At 43.2% G+C, this 27172-nt stretch overlaps 1 protein-coding gene across 10 annotated transcripts in view; it reads right to left on the bottom strand.

Annotated features, from left to right (window-relative positions):
* The window catches only part of LOC140397021 (paired box protein Pax-8-like), a 149142-nt gene extending 132022 nt beyond the window's left edge, over positions 1 to 17120 (bottom strand). For 2 of the 10 annotated variants that reach the window (XM_072486063.1, XM_072486065.1), the window contains exons 1-2: positions 15892 to 16234; positions 15638 to 15817 (exon numbers count right to left, since the gene is read on the bottom strand). In XM_072486063.1, coding sequence (XP_072342164.1) covers positions 15638 to 15662 — 25 coding nt within the window. In that variant the 5' untranslated portion in view covers positions 15663 to 15817; positions 15892 to 16234. Of the gene's footprint in view, positions 1 to 12660; positions 12684 to 13286; positions 13306 to 13831; positions 13969 to 15637; positions 15818 to 15891; positions 16238 to 17097 lie in introns of those variants that run through there. The other 8 variants (XM_072486062.1, XM_072486054.1, XM_072486057.1 and 5 more) reach the window with 8 other exon arrangements.
* Positions 17121 to 27172: the final 10052 nt, after the last annotated feature.

Here is a 27172-nt window from a genome sequence, read left to right as displayed (position 1 = left end):
GTGTTCGCGACTCTCTGGAGTTTCTTGCGGTCCTGGGCCGAGCAGTTGCCATAGCAGGCTGTGATGCAGCCCGATAGGATGCTTTCTATGGTGCATCTGTAAAAGTTGGTAAGGGTTATTGTGGACTTGCCGAATTTCCTTAGTTTCCCTTTAGGAGGTAGCAACAAATTAACGTGGATGCAGGAATCTGAAACTAAAACAGAAAACACTGGACAATCTCAGCAGGTCTGACAGCATCTGTGGAGAGAGAAGAGAGCTCACCTTTCCAGTCTCCATGACTCTTTGTCAAAACTCCCTTGAGGAAGCAGAGCCTAGCCTCAAGTGCTGCCATCCACTCATGATATTAGGCCTCTGCTGATATGTCCAGCTGGTTAGAGATGAATGGATTTCCTCTTAAATACATCTATATTATTCACTTATCATTCCTGTGGTAGTGAGTTCTACATCCTTCCCAATCTCTGAGTGAAGAATTGTCTTCTTAATTTTGCTTTGGATTTCGCGGTGACCGAAACATTCTGTCTACATTCGCTCCATCAAAGTTTTCGAATTTTAAAGCTCTCCATTAGGTTCCCCCCTCAGCTGTCTCAGAATAAAGACCATCCAACTGGTCAATCCTTTCCTGATATGTAAACCCACACGTTTCTGGGATTGTCCTTGTCGATATTCTCTTTCCCCACTCCAATGCCTCTTTTTAATATTGTGATGACCAGAACTGTAGGTCCATAGAAACGTAGAAAATAGGTGCAGGAATAGGCCATTTGGTCCTTCGAGCCTGTATCGTCATTCAATAAGATCATGGCCGACGGTGCAAATTCAATATCCCCACTCCCGCTTTCTCTCCGTACCCCTTGATCCCTTTAGCCACAAGGGCCACGTCCAGCTCCCTCTGGAATATATCCAGCGAGCCGGCCCCAACAGCTGTCTGTGATGGAGTATTCCACACAAGTCCACAACTCTCTGAGAGAAGACGTCCTTCCTCGTCTCAGTCCTGAATGGCTGACCCCTTAGTCTTGGGCTGTGACCCCTCGTTCAAGATGTCCCCAACATTGGGAACATTCTTCCTGCTTTTAGCCTGTCCAGTTCCATCAGGATTCTATATGTTTCTGTGACCTCCCCTCTCATTCTTCTTCTAAACTCCAGTGAGTACAAGCCCAGTCAATCCCGTTTTTCTTCGTATGCCAGCCCTTCCATGCCGGGAATTAGTCTGGTGAACCTTCGCTGGACACCCTCAATACCAAGAATGTCCTTCCTCAAACTGGGAGACCAAAACTGCACGTGATACTCAAGGTGTGGCGTCACCAAGGCCCTGTATAACTGCAGCAAGAGATATTGGGATTATAAACAATCCTTTACACATCGTCCAGATGTAGATTTATGACCAGAGTCAAGAATATCCCAGAAAGCAGAGAAAAGATAGCAGATATGCAGAGCAGTAAGATATCAATTAACCTTTGAGGAGTGGGCTCAATTAACTGGTCTCAGAATGTTTGAAAAGGTCGAGGGTCGCAATTAGTTGGGGCGTGGGAATCTGGAGTTGATCACTTGTCCAGGACACGGTTAAGCTTTATCGTATGAATTTGTGTAGAATAGTCATTTGACAAGTTAAGGGAGGCTGCAATGTACTAGAATGTAGACAACTTCAGGAGATGAGGGAATCAGGATAAATCAAAGGGCAAATTAAAGAACTTAAATGTATTTGCAACATTATGAAAAGGTGTTCGGCAGCAAGGTGAGTTGATTTCTCTTGAGATCCAACACAAGATTCGTGAAACGGTGTCAGCCAACGTCACCTGAAGCCATTCCTGGCTGTGTATAAGGTTTGGCTCCAGGACATCACGCAATTTGTTAAATTGTTTGAGATTAAGCGTGGAGCCACAAAGTGTTGCTGCACAGAAAGAGGCAATTTGGCCCATCGTCTCTGCGGCAGCCATCAAACAGCAATCTATTCTCACCCCATTTCCAGCACTCGGTCCATTGAGAAACCTCTGTCATGTCAGAGTACCTTTAAGAAATGGGTGTTTATAAATGGGTGTGTATATAAATATCTGTAGAGAGAGTACCTTTAAGAAATGGGTGTTTATAAATGGGTGTGTATATAAATATCTGTAGTGAGAGTACCTTTAAGAAATGGGTGTTTATAAATGGGTGTGTATATAAATATCTGTAGTGAGAGTACCTTTAAGAAATGGGTGTTTATAAATGGGTGTGTATATAAATATCTGTAGTGAGAGTACCTTTAAGAAATGGGTGTTTATAAATGGGTGTGTATATAAATATCTGTAGTGAGAGTACCTTTAAAAAATGGGTGTTTATAAATGGGTGTGTATATAAATATCTGCAGTGAGAGTACCTTTAACAATTGGGTGTTTATAAATGGGTGTGTATATAAATATCTGTAGTGAGAGTACCTTTAAGAAATGGGTGTTTATAAATGGGGGTGTATGTAAATATCTGTAGTGGGAGTACCTTTAAGAAATGGGTGTTTATAAATGGGTGTGTATATAAATATCTGTAGTGAGAGTACCTTTAAGAAATGGGTGTTTATAAATGGGGGTGTATGTAAATATCTGTAGTGGGAGTACCTTTAAGAAATGGGTGTTTATAAATGGGTGTGTATATAAATATCTGTAGTGAGAGTACCTTTAAGAAATGGGTGTTTATAAATGGGTGTGTATATAAATATCTGTAGTGAGAGTACCTTTAAGAAATGGGTGTTAATAAATGGGTGTGTATATAAATATCTGTAGTGAGAGTACCTTTAAGAAATGGGTGTTTATAAATGGGTGTGCATATAAATATCTGCAGTGAGAGTACCTTTAATAAATGGGTGTTTATAAATGGGTGTGTATATAAATATCTGTAGTGAGAGTACCTTTAAGAAATGGGTGTTTATAAATGGGTGTGTATATAAATATCTGTAATGAGAGTACCTTTCAGAAATGGATGTTTACTACTGCAGTGATGTCAGAGAGTGGGTGGAGCTGGGCTGTCTGTCAGCTTTTTACTTTCGTTTTAGGCTGTTTGCTGCAGGGTGTGTTTTAGTTTTGTTTTCAGAGCTGGATAGCTGCAGTCACAGCCAGAAGGTGTATGAATCTCTCTCTGTAATCTAAAGACTGTAAATCGATCCTGGTGATTTAAAACTAATAACAGTAGTGACTTTAACCTGATGTGCTTCTGGTAAAAGGTGTTTTAAGTTGTATGGATGTTAAAAGAAAAGCTTAAAGGATTACTTAGTGTTGTATTCTTTGGGGGTTGTATTTGAATTGATGGTTGCTAAGATGTTCACTGTATGTTTTAAAAACTTGAGTTCATAGAATAAACATTGTTTTGCTTTAAAAAATACTTTTCCATTTCTGCTGTCCCGCACTTGTAGAGTGGGCCGTGTGCTCCCCATACCACAATCTAGGAAAAGTTGTGGGTCAGGTGAACTCCATGATACACTTTGGGGTTCTCTAAACCCTGGCCCATAACACCTGAATGGGATTACAGCTTCTTCCGAAAAAGGAGACAAGTAATGTGGGAAATGCGAGTTTCAAAATTGAAGTTGGAATGCAGCAATGATTGGCACTGCAGGGGCGGGTTTAGCACAGGGCTAAACAGCTGGCTTTTAAAGTCGACCAAGGCAGGCCAGCAGGATGGTTCAATTCCCGTCCCAGCCTCCCCGAACAGGTGCCGGAGTGTGGCGACTAGGGGCTTTTCACAGTGACTTCATTTGAAGCCTACTTGTGACAGTAAGCGAGTTTCATTTCATTTATCACTGCACCCCTTCCTCATCCTGATTGTCGTGGATATTCTAACTGAGACAGTGAGATAGAAAAGGCCGTTGTCAATCATGCTTTCAGCCAACTTGGAGCGATGACTAGAAAGACATGACTGAGTATATGGAGGACTGGAGCAAACTGCTGGAAGATAGAGATGTGAAGATCAGGAGACCATAATATGGCCAGTCGGGTTTGAGCCCGGGGGTGAGCGTTGGAGTGGAATTGGAAAGATTATTGGTGAAGACTTGGAGAGATTCAAGCACTGGGGGCCAGTGGTGGGAGAAGCGAGACGTATGGGAGTGGAAAGTAAGCAATGGATTAGCTCTGGTTGGAGTAATTTGGAAGAGGTGCAGTGGGGTGTTCGGTGATAGAAAACTGAAAGCAAGAATCAGCAAACCTGTTGCAAGACCAGCCATGTGATAGAGTGCAGAAACTTGGACAGCATCAGGAAGTGAAGAGCAAAGACTGGACAGTAACGAGATGTAGGTACTGAGATGGGAATGTGTGGAGTTACAAGGAATCACAAGGAACCCTGGGCGCGATTCTCCACTCCCGCGGCGGTTGGGAGAATCGCCTGGGCCGCCAAGATGTCCCGCGACGCCGGTCCGACACCCTCCCGCGATTCTCCCAAGCGGCAGGAACGGCCCCGTCGAGTTCCGCGGGGCGCAGGCCGGGGAATCGCCCGAGACACCCAAGATGGCGATTCTCCGGCACCCCCGCTATTCTCAGGCCCGGATGGGCCGAGCGGCCTGCCCAAAGCGGCGGGTTCCCCCCGGCGGCGTCCACACCTGGTCGCTGCCGTCGGGAACAGCGCGGGAACGCTGGGGGGGGCGGCCTGCGGGGGGGGGGGGGGAGTACCTCAAATGTGGGGTGGCCCGCGATCGGTACCCACCGATCGTCGGGCCGTCCTCTCTGAAGGAGGACCTCCTTCCGCGGCCCCGCAAGATCCGTCTGCCATCTTCTTGCGGGGCGGACTCGGAGAGGACGGCAACCACGCATGCGCGGGTGACGCCAGTTATGCAGCGCCGGCCGCGTCATCTATGCGGCGCCGCCTTTACGCGGCGACAAGGCCTGGCGCGTGTAGATTACGCGGCCCCGATCCTAGCCCATTGTCGGGGCCTGAATCGGTCGGGATAGGGGCCGTTTTGCGCCATCGTGAAACTCGACGCGTTCACGACGGCGTGGGCACTTCGGCGCGGGAGTGGAGAATCCCGCCCCCTATATCAGCAAATCAAGATTGTGGGAGCATCTGCATGACAGTGGCGCAGTGGTTAGCACTGCTGCCTCGCGGCGCCGAGGACCCGGGTTCGATCCCGGCTCTGGGTCACTGTCCGTGTGGAGTTTGCACATTCTCCCCGTGTCTGCATGGGTCTCACCCCCACAACCCAAAGATGTGCAGCGTAGGTGGATTGGCCACGCCAAATTGCCCCTGAATTAGATACTCTAAATTTATGAGAAAAATGATTGTGGGAGCATTGAAGAAAGTGGCTGGGAGGATTGATGAGGTTAGTGCAGTGGATGTTGTCTACATAGATTTCAGTGAGGTATTTCACAAGGTAGACTAGTCAGGAAAGTGAGATCTTATGGGATACAGTGGAAGATAGTAGGTTTGATCCAAATTGGTTCAGTGACAGGAAACAAGCATCGTAGTTGATGGATGTTTTCGCAAATTAAAAGTGGTTTCCAGTGGTGTTCCAGTGTTGGGGGCCTTGCGTTTTTTTAAATAATTTAATTTTAATATCACTTATTGTCACAAGTAGGCGTCAATGAAGTTACTGTGTAAAGCCTCTAGTCGCCACATTCCGGCGCCTGTTTGAGGAGGCCGGTATGGGAATTGAACCCGCGCTGCTGGCATTGTTCTGCATTATAAGCCAGCTGTTTAGCCCACTGTGCTAAACCAGCCCCTACCATTTTGACGCATAGATTACTGATTTAGAAATAAATATGGGATCATGGTTGAGAACTTTGCAAATGACACAAAAATTGGCCATGTCGTTGATAGTGAGGTGGATAGCTGGTTTAGTGGCTGGTTTAGCACAGGGCTAAATCACTGGCTTTGAAAGCAGACCAAGGCAGGCCCGCAGCATGGTTTAGTTCACGGACCAGCCTCCCCGAACAGGTGCTGGAATGTATTCGAAGCCTACTTGTGACAATAAGCGATTTTCATTTTTTTTTCATTTTCCTCGCTGCCGACTCCAGAATGAGATCGGGGGGTTTGGATGAGTGGGCAGAGAAGCGGCAAATGCAATTTAATCTGGAAAAGTGTGAGGTGATGCAAGGGAATAGTCAATAAATGGGAAGATATTGAGAGAGGTTGAGGAATTGAGAGACCTTGGAGTGTATGTTCATAGGTACTTGAAGGTGACAGAACAGGCGCTGAAGCTGGGGAAGTATGGGGGCGAGATTTTCCGGAACCCCTGAAGTGTGTTTTGCAGAGGCAGCCCTCAATTGGTGGTGGTGGGATATTCTGGGGTTCCTGTCTTATGCACCACTGCAACCCAGCGGCGCAGTTGCTGTCAGCGGGACGGGAAACCCCTGCCAGCGGGAACGGCTGGAAAAGTTCCCGCCAGAAACGTTTTCCGTTATTGGCCGAGATATTGAAACCAAAAGCAGGGATGTAATGATGGAAGTGTATAAAATGCTGGTTGGGCTGCAGATGGAATGTTGTGTACAGTTTTGATCACCAGATTACAGCAAGGACATTATTGCGCCGGCCACTTACAAGAATGCTTGAAAGCTGCAGCTATGAGGCAAGATTGGATCGGCTGGAGTTGTTTTCCTCAAAGCAGAAGAGGCTGAGGGATAACCTAAGTGAGGTGTACAAAATTATGAGGGGCCTCGACAGTGTTTCCTCTAGCAGTGGGGTCAGGTTACCAGAGGGCAGAGATTTAAGGTGATTGGGAGAAGGATTAGAGGGAATATGAGGGAAAACTTTTTTTACTCAGAGAGTGGTGAGCCCACGAGGCTGAAGCTCTCAACTCTTTGAAAATCTTCCTGGATCTGCATCTGAAGTACTATAACCTTCAAGGCTACGGACCAAGTACCGGAAAGTGGGATTAAGGTGAGAGGCTAATTTCTTCTTTCTCTCTTTTGGCCAGCATCGACACAATGGGGAGAATGGCCAGTTTCTGCGTTGTGACTTTGCTATGGTTTTAAGAGTTTGCAGTGGTCATCATTGTGGAGCGAGAGAGAGAGGGGAAATGTGATGAGGTCAGTGATAGCGATGGAATTGCCAATAGGAGAAGAAGATAGAAGACCAGATGGAAAGATAACGTGACGAGAGAGAGGAAACACAACAGGATTGGAAGAGGAATGGGGCGGGGAGCGGAGGGGTTAATGATAGGAGGAGATAACAGAACTACCAACCGACATTAAGGTGACACCAAATAATATGGAAGATGCTGAAAGTTTAGGATGCAAATGATCTACTGGAATAATAATATATGTTTTTAAAGAATCTGCTGTAATTACTACATCAGGGCAGCACGGTAGCATTGTGGATAGCACAATTGCTTCACAGTTCCAGGGTCCTGGGTTCTATTCCGGCTTGGGTCACTGTCTGTGCGGAGTCTGCACGTTCTCCCCGTGTCTGCGTGGGTTTCCTCCGGGTGCTCCGGTTTACTCCCACAGTCCAAAGATGTGCGGGTTAGGTGGATTAGCCATGATAAATTGTCCCTTACTGTCCAAAAAGGTTACGTGGGGGTTACACGAATCGGATAGATATGTGGGCTTGAGTAGGGTGCTCTTTGCAAGAGCCAGTGCAGACTCGATGGGCCGAATGGCCTCCTTCTGCACTGTAAATTCTATGTCAAATGAATACTTTAAATGGAAGATTCTCTGGTCTCTACTCGGGTTTTGATCAAATAATTCAGGAGAAACTGTTTCCGATGACAAAGCCTCGATAACCAGAGGAGGTAGATTTAAGATTATTGGCATAAGAGCTAAAGGAAGATAAAGGAAGCACGTGTACCTGGTGAGTTGTGCTTTGCCGATAGGGAGGTTTCAACAATTACTCTCAAAGGCGAAATGGATGAAGGGAGAAATATTGGAAACAGAGCTAGTACAGGCACGGTAGACTGAATGGCCTACTCAGAAGGGCTGGTTTAGCACAGTGGGCTAAATCGCTGGCTTGTAATGCAGAACATAGCCAGCAGCGCGGGTTCATATTCCTGTACCAGCCTCCCCGAGCAGGCGCCAGAATGTGGCGACTAGGGGATTTTCACAGTAACTTCACTGAAGCCTACTTGTGACAATAAGTTATTATTATTAGAACCATAGAGACGTTACAGCACAGAAGAAGGCGATTTGGTCCATTGTGCCAATGCCAGCCCACGGCACCCATTTGCCCTTTCTAATCCCACCTTCTTGCACCCGGCCCACTGCCCTTAAGGTACTTTTTATAAGGGGTGATGGTCTTTGCTTCCACCACCATCTCGAGCAGCGAATTCCAGGCTCTCACTACCCTTGGCGTAAAAAAAAATTCTTCCTCACATCCCCTCTACACCTTCTGCCTCTTATCGTCGATCGATATCCCCCAGTTCTAGAATTCTCCACCAAGGGAAACAATTTGATCCTATATACATTAACCCTTACCAACTTTTACAGATGCACCATAGAAAGCATCCTATCGGGCTGCATCACAGCCTGGTATGGCAACTGCTCGGCCCAGGACCACAAGAAACTTCAGAGAGTCGTGAACACAGCCCAGTCCATCCCACGAACCCGCCTCCCATCCATTGACTCCATCTACACCTCCCCCTGCCTGGGGAAAGCGGGCAGCATAATCAAAGACCCCTCCCACCCGGCTTACTCACTCTTCCAACTTCTTCCATCGGGCAGGAGATACAGAAGTCTGAGAACACGCACGAACAGACTCAAAAACAGCTTCTTCCCCGCTGTCACCAGACTCCTAAATGCCCCTCTTATGGACTGACCTCATTAACACTACACCCTGTATGCTTCACCCGATGCCAGTGCTTATGTAGTTACATTGTGGATCTTGTGTTGCCCTATTATGTATTTTCTTTTATTCCCTTTTCTTCTCATGTACTTAATGATCTGTTGAGCTGCTCGTCGAAAAATACTTTTCACTGTACCTCGGTGCAAGTGACAATAAACAAATCCAATCCAATCCACTCTATCTCTTCCCCTCATCACTTTGCACACCTCAATTCAGTAACCCCCTCAACCTTCTAGGTTCCAAGGAAAAGAACCCCAATTTACCCAATCTCTCTGGTAGCCACACTTTTCCAGCCCTGCCCACTGCTGGCTGAATCCATGGTGAGTTGATCTAGGATTTTATTTTCCATGTGCACATATGTTTCCATCTTCAATTTTCTTCCACTAGTTTGCCTTTATCTGACATTTTTATCGGTCCAATTCTCTCTGAGTTTTGTTTGTTTTCTATTGCTTTATCCATTCCTCTATGTCCCTTCTTCCCTCCAAATCTATAGGTTCCTCTCTGCTCACAACCCCCACACCCCAGTGCTTTTTTTCCTCTAATTACTCTCACTTTGATAGATTTGCTTCCTGTCTGCTTCGCTGGACGCCTCGTTAACCCATTCTTGGACAGCTCGCCCTGATTTCCATTTCAATCGCCCGGCGGAAATTAAACGAAAATAAAAGGCTTGACGTACTTCTAGTCATTCGTCCCAATGCAAGGTCGAGAAATCAGAGGGCTCCCGAAGAAACCAGAGGACAGAGAGGTGGGGCGGGGGGGGGGGGGGGGGGGGGGGGCAAACACAGCAGGAGGCAGTCTGAATAAAGAGAGTCTCCCCTGGGTTTAACATTGAATCAGCCATCAGCACTGAACAAGCTTCCAGCCCACTCCATACACCTACCATCTCTTTGTCTCAACCCATACTTTCCCTTGCTGCATGTGTGGTTCTCCAATAAGCTCAACATAGAGGATACAGGGACTCTACGTGGCTTTACTGCTCATGCTATCTATTTGAATTTGAATTGCCCAGAATAAACCTTTGACAGAATCATGCGTTAGCTGCCTTCTCTCTCCACAGATGCTGTCAGACCTGCTGAGATTGCCCACTGCCTCAGAATAAACATACGTGCAGATAGCTACATATATAATAGGCAACTAAGATTGTTCCTCGTACCAAACTCAAACCCACATTTTAATTCCGTTTCAGTGAGCTTGCAAGTGTTGTATGTCCTGCAGGCAGAAGTACTTCTTTTGGCCAATGTAAATACACGTAGAAATAACCTTTTTTCCCCCAAAAACTTTACTGCGTTGCAAATGAAAATGGGAAAAGCGGGGGTAGGGCTTCTTTCTGCTAAGGGATTCTTAGAAAAGCTGGAGTCACATACTCGGTTGCAGCCTCCGAGGTGCGGGCATTTAGACTGGGCGTTTGAAATGAGTTTACACATACGGACGTCTCCCAAAATCCTGCATGCGTCCTTGTCTTCCATAGAGAGTATCGCAGTGAGGGAGGGAGGGCAGCATATCATAATGTTTATTGTCACAAGTAGGCTCACGTTAACTGCAATGAAGTTACACATATGTAGTGGAGGTTAGCACTGACATTGTGAGAGAGTACAGTAAGAAGTCTTACAACAACAAGTTAAAGGGTGGCACATCGAGGGTACTGTGCGAGAGAACAGGGCAAGGAATGGGCAGAGATTGGGATCAAATTTTGGGATTTGCTTTCACGTGCACAACCAAAGCTTCCCAAAAGCCTCTCTCCACCTCCAGCAAACGGCGCGCTCTTTATATGAGAAGACAACTCTGACAAATTCAAGAGACTCAATGATTTATTCACAGATCGTTTGCACCAAGTTCTCACTCGCTTGTTCACGAGAGCTAACCCAACACGTTCTCTAAACGCGAGATGACAATATTCAACATAATATTGTACACTAATCCCGTTTGACAATCCATCACTGTTCTATAGTGATACACCCCACAATCCACGAATATTTATTGCAACCAGTTACAGGTTAACGTTGTACGGTAATTTCCACCTTAATAATAATTTTAATAATCTTTATTGTCACAGGTATCAACACTGCAGTGAAGTTACTGTAGATTGGTAGAAAGAAGGGTGCATTATTAGATACTATATATTTTCAGCGTCCAATATTAGTGGTAGATTAGCCATTGTAGTAGATGCAGCGTTTATGCTTTCCTACAATGGTAGGAAACATCATTTTCAACACGATCTCTTGGAATATTTCATAATTGGCCCGGGTTCTAACGAATATACACCAAGTACCCCCGTTCACAGCTAGAGAATCTCGAAAAGTTAAGCTATCAGCTCGCCTGCTTCAGTAGCACCTCCTCGTTTATTTCCCATTTCTAACATTAATTTGAATTCTTGTTTTGCTTCGGTGACATGCCGCCTTTTAAATGTAGCTCACTTCCACCGAGATTGGAATTGAATGAAGGACGAGTCAGTAAATTAACAGTTTCTTTTTCTGAACAATATATATAGTTAATGTCTTCCGCGTTAGTTAGAAGTTCCGCGGGGGCAAGCAATTTGCGAGGGGCTAACACACACCACACACCAAAACCACAGTTTGCACCTGTAGCTTTCGGAGTCTTACAGGGACAGAACAGTGCAAACTCACTGGGACCGTCAACAGGGCACATTTGTACTCAAACCCCAAATGCAATTGGGAAAAAAATGAGCATTAATTACATCTAAAGGGATAATTCTAGCCCTACTTCCAGCTAAGTTCCGAATAAGCAGAATTGGTGTACGAACTGCAAAACATGCTCAGTGAATCCAGACAATTGATGCTCTGAACTGCATTTCAAATACTCCTCCTTTTGCCCCTGTCTACATTTTATATCGTGTTTGGAACGGGCATTTTTACCCCAACTGGAATCTTCCTCCCAACATTCACACAGATTTCAAATTCCACAAAATAAGGAAATTGATAAATGATATGCACGGAGTCCGCCTCATTCAGAGCCAGTCTGAAAACATTGCACTCCCGTCCCTGAGAATGAGACGCAGAATTTGAAACGATCCTTTCGACTGGACTGTGATACAGCGGGGTTCAAACTGGACACACAATCTGCCCATCCACTACCATTTGGTTTTACTTTGAACATTTGCACATTGGAACCCGAGATATCGTTGCCTGATCACACATTTTCATTGCAAGCTCACATTCAAAATAATAAAGTGTCAATGCCCGCCAGCAAATGAATATTTCTGTTGACAATTCGGTAAAAAGAAAATCAGACAACTTTTAGCACGATTTAAGACTGTTGAAATGCAAAATCGTTGATTAATTTTCATGTACCCAATGTAACAGTGTTTAATTCAACCTGGGGCAATGTTAACCTGGCATTGTGCGAATATAATAAATCAGCATGTATTTAAAATCGACATATGATTCATGATGTTTCTATTAATGCGGACACATCAGGGTCATAGTTCCCCCCTCTTTTTATTTACAGGCACTGATCATTTATTCTGTCCCACATATGAACTGCTTTTATGGCCACCTCTGCTTTGACGAAACAATGCCATTTAATAGTTTAAATATGAGGAGACGGGGCTGGTTCACAGAAGTAACCTGTGCCACCCGTTGGAAGATGGGCTTGAGGTCTTATTTCCCCTACAGGTCCACTTTTATTTTAATCCATTATGGATTTGCGAACAAACCGCTGTGTAGAACGGAACACATCCCGGATGGCTTCTGAAGCATCAATTTATAACGTTAACTCCAATTACAACAGAACTCCTAACTCATACAGAGCCAAATGGATCCAGTTTGGACCTGTTAACCTGCAAATGTTAGCGGTGGCAATTGCAAGAGGAGGAAACTTTTCCTGGAGTCAAATAATGATTAAGTTTCTTGATTGCCCTCAAATGAAATTCTTTGCCGCCGCGAATAAAATGTCAGGGAAATCTTACAAATCCTTTCAGACCTGCAGATGTGTTGAAATGAACATGCAATTTCAATCCTGGCTAAATTCACACGATTACAGACGCCAGTTGCAAGACTTTTGCCGTGGAAATTGACACATGCAGTGAGATGTTACTGTTGCACATTTTTAAAATGTCACTGATATCCACAAGACTATCAAATCAATCAAAGGTCAAACGTGAAGGGGTGGCGCTAAATCATTGTTTACTCTATATTTTTCCATAATTTAAGCAATGTTACATCTGCATACATCTTAACAAGAACTAAACAGAGTTCAACCTGTTTCCCAATGAGACATAGATTTTGTTCAAGTTGTTCTCGAAGCAAGGGCACATATTACACAGATAGTGGGATATTACACAGCAAGTGGGAAAAAAGCAGCTCCCGAACGCAAGGGATTTTTTTTTAAAACTTCATTTAATGTCATTGGTTCATTCAAAGGACCCCCACCCTCTCCCCTTTCTCGGCACACAGACATACACCGGGCCCAGGCTGAAATTCAGCACAATTTTCGCTAACTGAAAACCACTTGCTGTGCTGAACATTACATTCAACTGCATTTCTGCCCTCGGACCCGTGATTTTCCATTTCAGCAACGATTTATGAGAAAATGTAAAATTCACCAACCACGACACGAACTCAACAAAGCCCTTGCTGTTAGGAACGATACCACATGACTGTAAAATGTAGATGCTGAGCATACAGGTGCAATTCTGCTGAACTCGATTGGACATCAGGGGCAATCTCTGTATCTAACTAATAAAAACATGACATACTTCTCCCAGTCAATCTCACTCTCCAGCTGTACACACTTGCACTACTCTGAACGCCTGCAATAAAATTATTACTAATTTGTACTGGTAAATCTGACCCTGTATCTGCCTGAAATAAAATTATTACACTTGCACTAGAGTATCAAAACTTTACACACTTGTACCAGAGTCAATCTCACCCTGCAGCTTCCTGTAATAAAATTAATACAAACGTGTACTAGAGTCAATCTAACTCTGTACCTGCTTTGATATAAAAGAGTGACAAGATATATATGACTGCAATAAAACTATTACTGACTGGGCATCATTTAAGGTACGACACATTGTTTTTAAGAGACAAACTGTCCCTGTATCTCAATCTCAATAATAATTATATATTTGAATCAGAGTCAATCTTACCCCGTACACACAGGATATCAAATTCTGCCGGACATTAGACATCAGATACAATCACACACTGGACATCAGATACAATCACACACTGGACACCAGATACAATCACACACTGGACGTCAGATACAATCACACACTGGACACCAGATACCATCACACACTGGACATCAGATACAATCACACACTGGACACCAGATACAATCACACACTGACATCAGATACAATCACACACTGGACATCAGATACAATCACACACAGGACACCAGATACAATTACACACTGGACACCAGATACAATCACACACTGGACATCAGATACAATCACACACTGGACATCAGATACAATCACACGCTGGACATCAGATACAATCACACACAGGACATCAGATACAATCATACACTGGACACCAGATACAATCACACACTGGACTTCCTGTAAACAATCACACACTGGACATCAGATACAATCACACACAGGACACCAGATACAATTACACACTGGACATCAGATACAATCACACACAGGACATCAGATACAATCACACACTGGACACCAGATACAATCACACACTGGACATCAGATACAATCACAAACTGGACATCAGATACAATCACACACTGAACACCAGATACAATCACACACTGAACATCAGATACAATCACACACTGGACACCAGATACAATCACACACTGAACATCAGATACAATCACAGACTGGACATCAGATACAATCACACACTGGACATCAGGTACAATCACACACTGGACATCAGGTACAATCACACACTGGACATCAGGTACAATCACACACTGGACATCAGGTACAATCACACACTGGACATCAGATACAATCACACACTGGACATCAGGTACAATCACACACTGGACATCAGATACAATCACACACAGGGCATCAGATACAATCACACACTGGACATCAGATACAATCACACACTGGACATCAGGTACAATCACACACTGGACATCAGATACAATCACACACTGGACATCAGATACAATCACACACTGGACATCAGATACAATCACACACTGGACACCAGATACAATCACACACTGGACATCAGATACAATCACACACTGGACACCAGATACAATCACACACTGGACATCAGATACGGACATCAGATACAATCACACACTGGACATCTGATATAATCGTAGCCGACTCAATCTGTCCTCATACGTCAGTCCCGCCATCTCAGGAATCAGCCGAGTAACCCTTCGCTGCACTCCCTCGAGAGCAAGAACATCCTTCCTCAGAGAAGGAGACCAAAACTGCACACAATACTCCAGGTGTGGCCTCACCAAGGCCCTGTACAATTGCAGCAACACATCCCTGCTTCTATACTCGAAACCTCTCGCAATGAAGGCCAACATACCATTAGCCTTCTTTGCTACACACTGGACAGCAGATTAATGTGATCCTGCACTTTACCTAAAACAATCTAACTTTCTCAATTCCACTGATTTAACACAGGAATTAAACATCACTGCTGTCATTCCACATCGCTCCATACAAGTCACCAATAAAGAAATCTAACAGCAGTCACTGATTACTTTTTTGAGCAGGACTGGGTTTATTTTTGTTTTTGGGGGGAAATCTCATTTAAATCACATCATTTGCACACGCCGTAAAGAATGCGTTTTCCGTTCTGCACTGTTGGATGCTCATTTGCAAACCGTTTTAAATCACAGCTCTGTGGTAGTTAAGGTAGGGCCGCCACGTCAAGGAGATTGGGGAACAGTTTCTGCTGAATGTAAAATTGCGATTGAAGGAAGAGGGTTGATGTACCTGATCGTCTTGTGCTATGGGACATTCCTTGCTGCTCTTTGAAGGTAAAGATGTCCCAGGCGTCCACCACAGATATCACACAGAGAGACGTGGCTATTGAACAGGGATCTGAGGCACACTTTAGATCCAGGGACCCAGTGGGGGCGTTTTAACAACACTGTGCGGGCACACTGTATAAATCTGTAGATGGAATATAAATTAGCGGGTATGCAAGTGAATCGACCGGTCCTTTTGAACTTAGGGTTATGATTTACCTGAGGCCTGTTCGAATCCACTCATATCTGTAAATCCAGTTCAGGCCCACGTCTCTTTGCCTACTGCTGCAACAGTGGGTGTGAAATCGGTCCCCCTTTCTTCTCCAAAGGGGTTCAAATCAGACCCAGCGCCCAATTGCAAACTTCCGCCTGCTTTTTATCCGCGGGACGAGATGCAGAGGCACAGAGAGAGCTGCGATTGGTCGCCTTGCTTTTGGGGTTTCGGAAGAGGAGCGGTGATTCGCTTCAGCCAACTGTGTGAGGTTTCAAGACACGTTGAAGCCTTCCTTCGGGACGGCCAGTGCAAACGAATTGGGCGCAACATCGCAGGGGAAGGAGGCGTTTGGAGAAGGAGCCCCCCCCCCCCCCCCCCCTGAATTACAGGATAATGCAGCTTTGAAAGCCACACCAACCACTGAGAGTGTTCGGAGGCTGAATCACCAGCTTTTAATAAACTGGGGGCGAGAATTGGAATTGGAGAAACATTATTATCGATTGCAAATTAAAAAGCTTACTGGAATAATTCCTGAAACCACACAGGCCCGCAATTCGTAAATCCTAAATGCATTCAGACCTCAGAAACAATCCCAAATTAGCTTGAAGGATCACACGGAAAAGAGAGGGGCATTGAACAGTGGACGTCTTGTTTCTTAAAAATATATACATTGTCGTTGGCAAGACACGAGGTAATTAACACTCGAGGTTTAAATAGGAGGTGCACCGACATTGGGCAACATTGCAGAAGGAATTAGTTGCACACTTGTTGAATTTATCACACCAGACCCGGCGCTGAACACAAAATGAGGCTAAAATATTGGCAATATTTGTAAAAGTGAGAGGGCGCAGCTACAACAGAAACGGAAAACAGAACTGCTCAAAGTGTAAAATAAATTAGACAGTGATTAAAGTAAGTTTTATTTCTGCTTTACTTAGTCCTGTCCCTCACAAACCCGCTTGACAGATAAAGGATTTTTATAGAGAATTAATTTTATGGGCTCCAATTATCCCCTGTCTTATAGTGTCAGTGAGACTAGTTTGTAGTGAGAGTATTTGGGGAACTGTCTGGAATTTATGTATGCATGTTTCTATAAAACTTAGATATATCAGAACTATGATCCAGAATTGCACAGTAGATTCGCAAGACAGCCAACGTGCATCAAAGCAAAGGGCGCCAGCGATATGTTGTGTCGATTCTTTGAGCTTTACCCCATTCTCTGCTGCACTCCGCTACTCAAAGTGGACAATCTGGGGTTCTGTCATTTACGGTGTGAAGTTGCGTGACCAGGTTGGTACTGGTGTGTCGTGAAACGCCAAGGTTCACACCCAGTACTAATACTTCAGCAAACATCTGTGGAATCTTGTACGCTGTCGACTGCCTTCTTCAAGGTCTAAGTTAATAATAATAATCCCTTATTGTCACAAGTAGGCTTCAAATGAAGTTACTGTTAAAGCCCCTAGACGCCACATTCCGGCGCCTGTTCGGGGAGGCAGGTACAGGAATTGAACCAGCATTACAAGCCAGCTATTTAGCCCAGAGTGCTAAACCAACCCCTGGTAGTGGCAATGAGGGAAAATTGAAGTGTTCAAAGCGTGCCAAGTACTTTGTTGATGCACACGGACCTGCTAATAAATTGCAAACTCTGATCAATTCTTGATTCTACTCTAAATGCCGGCTGTGCTAAACTGAACATCCCAGTGGCTACAAGAAGTGGACAGGAGGTGCATGGGAGAGAAAATAGATTGGAGGCCCGAGCTAGACCATTTACAGAGTAGACCTTTAAGTTGCTCAAATTACAAGAGGGACGCAGCCATTCGAATGGCCAAGAGGAGAAAGAAAGCTAAGGAGACCCAGAAGTGTTAGTAAGAAAATGCCAGAATGTAGGGCCTCAGCAACTGAAGGCACAGTGGTTGAGTGATTGAAATTGGAGGTGTGCAAAAAGGCAGAATTGAAGGCGTGTTCAAATATCTGAGGGATGGAGGTGGCATGGAGGGGCGAAGCTGTGGAAGGACCTGAATGAGAATTTTAAACCTTAGGCATTGCTAAACCAGAGGTGGGAGCAGTGGAAGTAATGGGGGCATTTTCAAAATCAAGAAATTATCACAGATACATACGAATTAGGATCAGGGATAGGTCTTACTGCCCTTCAAAACTGCTCCACCATTCAATAAAATCACGGCTGATCCAATTGTAACCTCCGCATTCCTACCTATCCCGATAAGCTTTTACCTTGTTATCAAGAATCTACCTTTGAAAAATGTAGAACATAGAAAAATATAGCACAGAACAGGTCCTTTGGCCCACGATGTTGTGCCAAACTTTTGTCCTAGATTAAGAACAAATTAATCTACATCCCATTGTCATGTGAGAGTGCCTTTAAGAAATGAACGTTTAAGCAATGTACCTTTAAGAAATACAGTGATGTCAGAGTGTGGGTGGAGCTGGGCTTTAGATCAGCCATTTTGCAGCTTTTTAGTTTCAGTTTGAAAAGAGCTTGGGTGTGTCTGTGTTTTGCAGTGAGCTGGGTCTGCTGTCATCTCTGCCATGAAAGACTATCTCTGGATCAATTAGGTGATTTAAACTCATAATAGTAAAGCCTTTAACCTGATGTGTTTCTGTTTAAAGGTGTTAAGTCTCTTGGCTGTTGAAAGGAATAACTGAAGGATTATTTAGTGCTGTAATATTTTCAGGGTTATCTTTGAAGTAAGGAGTGTTAAGATATTCAATGTTTGTTATTAAAAGGTTAAGTTGAGTTCATGGAATAAACATTGTTTTGTGTTTAAAAACCCGCAAGTCCATAATTGCATTACCACACCGTGTGCTTCAAAATCAACAAAACATGAAAGGGGGATGTTGGTTGAACTTCATGATACATTTTGGGGTTCTGAAAATGCCTCTCCCATAACAATTGGGGGCTCGTCCGGGATAAAAATCTATCTATTGGATTGGCGTTTGTGAACTTAAAGACAGTGAAGGAGTGTTGCTTTTCCGGTGTGGTATTTTAGTTTAAGTGAGGCGTGTGTTGTGGATGTTATAGGTGGGGCGTTTCCAGAACCCCAAAATGTATCATGGAGTTCAACCAACCTCTCCCTTTAATGGATTTGTTGCTTTTCCGAGCGCATGGCTTTTTCCCTAGGTGTGGGATTACAATTATGGACATGTGGGTTTTTAAACACAAAACACTGTTTATTTCATGAACTCAACTTAACATCTTAAATAAACATTGGATCTCTTAACACCCCTTACTTCAAAGATAACTCAGAAAATATTACAACAGTAAATAATTCCTTAAAATGTTCCTTCAAACTTCCAAGAGACTTAACACCTTTAAACAAAGTCACATCAGGTTAAAGGATATATATTTTTTCTGTAGAATGGCAGAGATATATTAGCTTGGTTGATTTCGGCTCCAGCACCTTGCTTTCTTCTTGCAGCTCTCTGGACACACACAGACACCCACCCACTGCTTTTTAAACTGAAACTAAAAACCTGCAAAACCAAACTGCAAAATGGCTGAACTGAGCTGAGCTCCACCCACTCTATGACATCGCTGTTTTCTTAAAGATACATTGCTTAAACATCCAGGTCTTAAAGGCATCTCCCCCCAAGAAAAAAAAAAAACCATCAACTTCAAGATGGTTTCATTTTTCACTTTTGCACCATCCACTAAGAAATGTACACAGTAAATATACCTTTTCGTTTTTAAAAAAAATACAACACGTGCAAACAGGTTTAATAATATAGTCCATTTTTCTTTGTTCTTCTTCCTCCAACCGAAATCCTTCTCAATTGACAGTCTCTTTGAACAAAGTCTCTGCACGATCCATCCATTCCTCTACTCCTTGGCATTTCTCTTTAGAATCAGATACTTTAGTTCAATCTGACCTCAGAGTCCCTTGCAATTCTCCAATACAGGAACATTGGCTACCACAGCTTTCAGGCAGTCAAATGCCTGTTGAAAGTCCGCTGTCCCTTGAAATTTTTGACGTTTCTTTAGCAAGTCCATCAGTGGAGTAATCACACCACAAAACCTTTGCACAGACGTTCGATGAAATCCACTCATGCTAAGAAATCACCTTATTTCCCTTTGTCTTGAGGATAACGGAAACTCCGCAAGGAAAGTGATTCGGGCTTCTCCAAATTCACTTTCGGCTAGGTTCATCACCAAACCCGCCACCTGAAGTCGATCGAAGATCTCCATAACAGCCTCCCCGAACATGCGCCGGAATGTGGCGACGAGGGGCTTTTCACAGTAACTTAATTTGAAGCCTACTTGTGACAATAACCGATTTGCATTTCATTTCATTCAGTAAATGTTCTTTCCATGTCTGGAAGTTGGAAATAAAAGCAGATTGTCCCACTTTCTCCATGCAATCCTTCAATGGTGGGACAGGATGAGTCCGTTCTTGTAACTGCATTCACCTTTCTATAGTCCACACACAACCATTGGGTACCATCTGGTTTAGGTGCCATCACTATGGGTGAGCTCCATTGGCTGCAACCCACTTCGATTATGCCATTTTTCAGCATACTCTCAATCTCTTTGTTAATCTGTGCCAATTTTAAAGGGTTATGTCTTTTTGGATGTAGTTTGATAGGAACAGCATTTCTCACATCTACATCATGTATAGCCATTTTAGTACTTCCCAATTTATCTCTTCAAACTTGCCCATGTGATATCAATAACTCTTTCAGGTCAGTTTGTTTTTCCTCTGGCAGGTAACTTAACAATTTAGCCCAATTTTTAGGAACATCCTCATTTTCCAATTTAATTTGAGGTATGTCAAATTCACAGTCATCTGGATTTGGTTCGTCACTTTGAGTTAGAATTATTGAAACCTCATTTTTCTCTCCTTCCCTTTCAAAGTACCTTTTAAGCATATTCACATGACACACTCGGTGAGTTTCCCTTCTATCCGGCGTTCTTACCACATAATTCACCTCACTTAATTTCCTTTCAATCTGATACGGTCCACAAAAACCTAGCTTTTAAAGGCTCACCTACCACTGGTAACAACACTAAAACTTTATCCCCACTGGCAAAACTACGAACTTTGGATTTCTTGTCCTCTACCCGTTTCATCACATTTTGTGCAACTTTCAAATGTTGTCTAGCCAATTCACCTGCTCTATTTAATAGTTCCCTAAAATTTGACACGTAATCCAATAGTATAATTTCTCACTCACCAATTTTTCCTTCATTAATTTAAGTGGTCCTCTTACCTCAAGACCAAAAATTAGTTCAAAAGGACTAAACTTGGTTGACTCATTAGGTGCATCCCTAATTGCAAACAATATGAATGGGATTCCTTTATCCCAATCCTCTGGATAATCTTGGCAATACGCCCTCAACATTGTCTTTAACGTCTGATGCCACCTTTCTAACACTACCTGCGATTCTGGATGGTACGCAGTTGAATTAAATTGTTTTACTCCTAAGCTATCCATAACATCTTTGAATAACTTTGAAATAAAATTTGTTCCTTGGTCCGATTGAATTTCTGTGTGTAGTCCATATCTAGTAAAGAATTTAAGTAACTCCTCCACAATCCTTTTAGCTGTAATATTACGTACTGGAATGGCCTCTGGAAACCAAGTAGACACATCCATTACAGTCAAAAGATATTGATTCCCACTTTTTGTTTTAGGAAGCGGTCCTACACAATCGATTAAGATCCTTGTAAAAGGTTCCTCAAATGTTGGAATGGGTATTAAGGGCGCTGGTTTTATCACTGCTTGAGGTTTCCCTATCACTTTACATGTGTGACGTGACATGATTGACAAAATTTAACTGCATCTTTATGTAGTCCAGGCCAATAAAATGTTTCTGGATTTTAGCTTGAGTTTTCCTTATTCCCAAATGGCCTCCCACTGGTACCTCATGTGCAACACACAACACCTCTTTTCTATACCCTACCAGCAGTATTACTTGATGAACTACTGCCCACTTTTCATCTGCCTGCATATGTACAGGTCTCCATTTTCTCATCAAAGCATCATTTTTTTGGTAATAACACTCTGGTATACTCTCAGATTCCTCTTCCGTATATGCTTTCTGATATAGCCGTTTTATTTCTACATCTTTCTGTTGTAACTCCGCCAATTTTCCTGAACTAAAAATATCCGCCTCATCCTCCACCTGTTCTTGTTCTTTTTCAACCATCTGACTAAAAATCGATTCTGATAATTGCACTTCAACTTCATCTTCACTCTTTGATTTCTCCTCTTGTCTTAACCTGTGACTTTGCGACCTTGTTACTACACAATCCGGAAAAATCCCAGGATATTCGTCCTTCAACACTTCAGTTGACTGATTTTCCACTGGCTAATCAACCACAGTAGGCATCAGTCCCTCCTGCGATCCAGCTATATCATTACCCAAGATAAACTGTATTCCTGGACAAGATAGTTTATCTATTACTCCTACTATCACTTCAGCACTCTTCACTGGACTTTCCAACCTTACCTTATATAATGGAACGCGACTCCTCTCACCCTGAATCATCACCTTTTCTGGCAATGTTCTTCCCAAACTACATAATTCCTCATCTCTTACCATTAAAGATTGACTAACCCCTGTATCTCTTAAAAATGACTTCTTTACCTGCTCCGCCTGATACACATGAGTAAACTTTACCCACACAAGTAAATTCTTTAAAGACATCTGGCACCTTAACAATTACTTCTTGAACAGGCTTTACAATCGTTTGCACCTCCTTCACTTCTTTCTCACTATCCTCATCACTATCATCCAACTGTACCTTTCCCTTTATGTCTGCCAATTTTAACTGGTTGTCATGTTTCATGGCCATTTTCTGAAGTTCAAACTCCCTCCCTTTATCTTTTTCCCTGATCTGTATCTCCCTTTCTCTTTCTTTTTGTTCTGCTAGGGCTATTCTTTCTTTTCTCCTTTCTTCTCTCTCCTTTTCATTTTCCTTATTACAGCTAAAAGGATTGTGGAGGCGTTACTTAAATGCTTTACTAGATATGGACGACCCACAGAAATTCAATCGGATCAAGGATCAAATTTTACCTCAAAGTTATTCAAAGAAGTTAAGGATAGCTTAGGAATAAAACAATTTAAATCAACTGCGTACCATCCAGAATTGCAGGGAGCGTTAGAAAGATGGCATCAGACATGAAAGATAATGTTGAGGGCGAATTGTCAAGATTATCCAGAGGATTGGGATAAAGGAATTCCATTTGTATTGTTTGCAAATAGGGATGCACCTAACGTGTCAACCAAATTTAGTCCCTTTGAACGAATTTTTGGTCATGATGTAAGAGGACCACTTAAATTGATTAAGGAAAAATTGGTGGGTGAGAAATCAGAAGTTACACTATTGGATTACATGTCAAATTTTAGGGAACGATTAAATAGAGCAGGTGAATTGGCGAGACAACATTTGAAAGTTGCACAAAATGTGATGAAACGGGTCGCGGACAAGAAATCCAAAGTTCGTAGTTTTGCCAGTGGGGATAAAGTTTTAGTGTTGTTACCAGTGGTAGGTGAGCCTTTAAAAGCTAGGTTTTGTGGACCTTATCAGATTGAAAGGAAATTAAGTGAGGTGAATTATGTGGTGAGAACGCCGGATAGAAGGAAAACTCACCGAGTATGTCATGTGAATATGCTTAAAAGGTACTTTGAAAGGGAAGGAGAGAAAAATGAGGTTTTAATGATTCTAACTCAAAGTGACGAACCAAATCCAGATGACTGTGAATTTGACATGCCTCAAATTAAATTGGAAAATGAGGATGTTCCTAAAAATTGGGCTAAATTGTTAAGTTACCTGCCAGAGGAAAAACAAACTGACCTGAAAGAGTTATTGATATCACACGGGCAAGTTTGTAGAGATAAATTGGGAAGTACTAAAATGGCTATACATGATGTAGATGTGGGAAATGCTGTTCCTATCAAACAACATCCATATAGACTTAATCCTTTAAAATTGGCACAGATTAACAAAGAGATTGAGAGTATGCTGAAAAATGGCATAATTGAAATGGGTTGCAGCCAATGGAGTTCACCCATAGTGATGGTACCTAAACCAGATGGTACCCAATGGTTGTGTGTGGACTATTGAAATGTGAATGCAGTTAAAAGAACAGACTCTTATTCTATCCCGCGTTTGAAGGATTGCATTGAGAAATTGGGACAATCTGCTTTTATTTTCAACTTCCAGACATGGAAAGAACATTTAAAACATTGTATGGAGTTCTTCGATCGACTTCAGGCGGCGTGTTTGGTGATGAACCTAGCCGAAAGTGAATTTGGAGAAGCCCGAATCACTTTCATTGCGGAGTTTCCGATACCCTCAAGAAGAGAAATAATGCGATTTCTTAGCATAAGTGGATTTGATCAAACAGTTGTGCAAAGGTTTTGTGGCGTGGTTACTCCTCCACTGATGGAATTGCTGAAGAAACGTAAAAAAATTCAATGGACAGCGGACTTTCAACAGGCATTTGACTGCCTGAAAGCTGTGATCACCAATGCTCCTGTATTGGAGAATTGCAAGGGACTCTGAGGTCAGATTGAACTAAAGTATCTGATTCTAAAGAGAAATGCTGAGGAGTCGAGGAATGGATGGATTGTGCAGAGACTTTGTTCAAAGAGACTGTCAATCGAGAAGGATTTCGGTTGGAGGAAGAAGAACAAAGAAAAATGGACTATATTATTAGACATGTTTGCGTGTGTTATTTTGTTTTTAAATTGTAAAGGTATATTTACTGTGTTCATTTCTTAGTGGATGGTGCAAAAGTGAAAAATGAAACCATCTTGAAGTTGATGGTTTTTTTTTCTTGGGGGGAGGTGTCATGTGAGAGTGCCTTTAAGAAATGGATGTTTAAGCAATGTACCTTTCAGGAATACAGTGATGTCAGAGTGTGGGTGGAGCTGGGCCTTAGATCAGCCATTTTGCAGTTTTTTAGTTTCAGTTTGAAAAGAGCTTGGGTGTGTCTGTGTTTGCAGTGAGCTGGATCTGCTGTCATTTACATAGAATTTACATAGAATTTACAGTGCAGAAGGAGGCCATTCGGCCCATCGAGTCTGCACCGGCTCGTGGAAAGAGCACCCTACCCAAGCCCACACCTCCACCCTATCCCCATAACCCAGTAACCCCACCCAACACTAAGGGCAATTTTGGACACTAAGGACAATTTAACATGGCCAATCCACCTAACCTGCACATCTTTGGACTGTGGGAGGAAACCGGAGCACCCGGAGGAAACCCACGCACACACGGGGAGGACGTGCAGACTCCGCACAGGCAGTGACCCAAGCCGGGAATCGAACTTGGGACCCTGGAGCTGTGAAGCAATTGTGCTATCCACCATGCTACCGTGCTGCCTCATCTCTGCCATGAAAGACTATCTCTGGATCATTTGGGTGATTTAAACTCATAATAGTAAAGCCTTTAACCTGATGTGTTTCTGTTTAAAGGTCTTAAGTCTGTTGGATGTTGAAAGGAATAACTGAAGGATTATTTAGTGTTGTAATATTTTCAGGGTTACCTTTGAAGTAAGGGGTGTTAAGATATTCAATGTTTGTTTTTAAAAAGTTAAGTTGAGTTCATGGAATAAACATTGTTTTGTGTTTAAAAAACCACGTGTCCATAATTGCATTACCACACCGTGTGCATCGAAAGCAACAAAACATTAAAGGGGGAGATTGGTTGAACTTCATGATACATTTTGAGGTTCTGAAAACACCTCTCCCATAACACCACCACTCTACCGTAATCCCTGTACCTATCCAATAGCCGCTTGAAGGTCCCTAATGTTTCTGACTCAACTACTTCCACAGGCAGTGCATTCCATGCCCCCCACTATTCTCTGGGTAAAGATCCTACCTCTGACATCCCCCCTGTATCTTCCACCATTCGCCTTAAATTGATGTCCCCTTGTAATGGTTTGTTCCACCCGGGGGAAAAGTCTCTGCCTTAAAAATATCCATGATGTGGAAATGCCGGCGTTGGACTGGGGTGGGCACAGCAAGAAATCTTACAACACCAGGTTAAAGTCCAACAGGTTTGTTTCGAATCACTAGCTTTCGGAGCGCAGCTCCTTCACCTGGTGCAGGAGCAGCGCTCCGAAAGCTAGTGATTCAAAACAAACCCTGTTGGACTTTAACCTGGTGTCGTAAGACTTCTTAAAAATATTGAAAGACTGTCTTTGATGGAGAAAGTTTCAGAGAATCACAACCCTCTGGGAGAGAAAACAACTCTTCTCATTTCCGTCTTAAGTGAGTAACCCCTTACTTTCAGACGGTGACCCCTCGTTCTAGATTCTCTGACAAGAGGAAACATTCTCTCCACATCCACCCTGCCAATACCACTTAGGATCTTAACGGTTTCGATCAAGTCATCTCTTACGCTTATAAACTCTGGTGGATAGAAACCTTGCCTGGCCAACCTTTTCTCATAAGACAATCCATCCATTCCTGGTATTAGCCAGGTAAACCTTCTCTGAACTGCTTCCAACACATTTACATCTTTCCTTAAACAAGGGACCAATGCTGTCCACAATACTCCAGATGTGGTCTCACCAATATCCTGTACAACTGAAGCATAACCTCCCTACTTTTGTAGTCAATTTCCCCTCACAATAAAGGATAACGTTCAATTAGCTTTCCTAATGACTTGCTATATCTGCACACTAACATTTTGTGATTCATGCACTAGGACGCCCAGATCCCTCTGCCCCTCATAGCTCTGCAATCTCTTGACAGTTTCTTTTTTATTCTTTCTGCCAAAATGAACAAATTAGCATTTGCCCACATTATCCTCCATTCTGCCTGATTTTTTCCCCCGCTCACCGAACCTACCTATATTCATTTGTAGCTACTTTACGTCTTCTTCACAATTTACTTTCCCACCTTTGTGTCATCAGCAAATTTAGCAACCATACCTTGAGTCCCTTCATTCAAGTCATTTATATAAATTGTGAAGAAGTTGTGGCCTCCGCCTCCCTGATTGCTTGGGGGCAAATTCTGCTAGGATGTAGGGGTCAATGGCCCCACCGAGGGCATCAGGGTGGCTGGGGGATATGGGGGGATTTCTACGATTGGAGAAAATTAAGTTTGCTCTCAGAAGGTCAGAGGAGGAATTTCACGAGAGATGGAGGCTGTTCATATCTGTAAGAGGGGGAGATTTTACTTGTTTTTCTTCCGGTTCGGAAGGGTTAAGTTAATCAAGGTTTAACAAAGGTGTAAAATGACAAACAGCTCGCACTTTGACTGTGTTTTTGGATGGTGGTGATTTGTTATTGTGCTTGGAATAAAATTAA

The sequence above is a fragment of the Scyliorhinus torazame genome, chromosome 20 (assembly GCF_047496885.1).
Source record: "Scyliorhinus torazame isolate Kashiwa2021f chromosome 20, sScyTor2.1, whole genome shotgun sequence".
NCBI lineage: Eukaryota > Metazoa > Chordata > Chondrichthyes > Carcharhiniformes > Scyliorhinidae > Scyliorhinus > Scyliorhinus torazame.
Note: the sequence above shows the minus strand (reverse complement) of the source record. Positions and strands in the feature narration are given on the sequence as shown.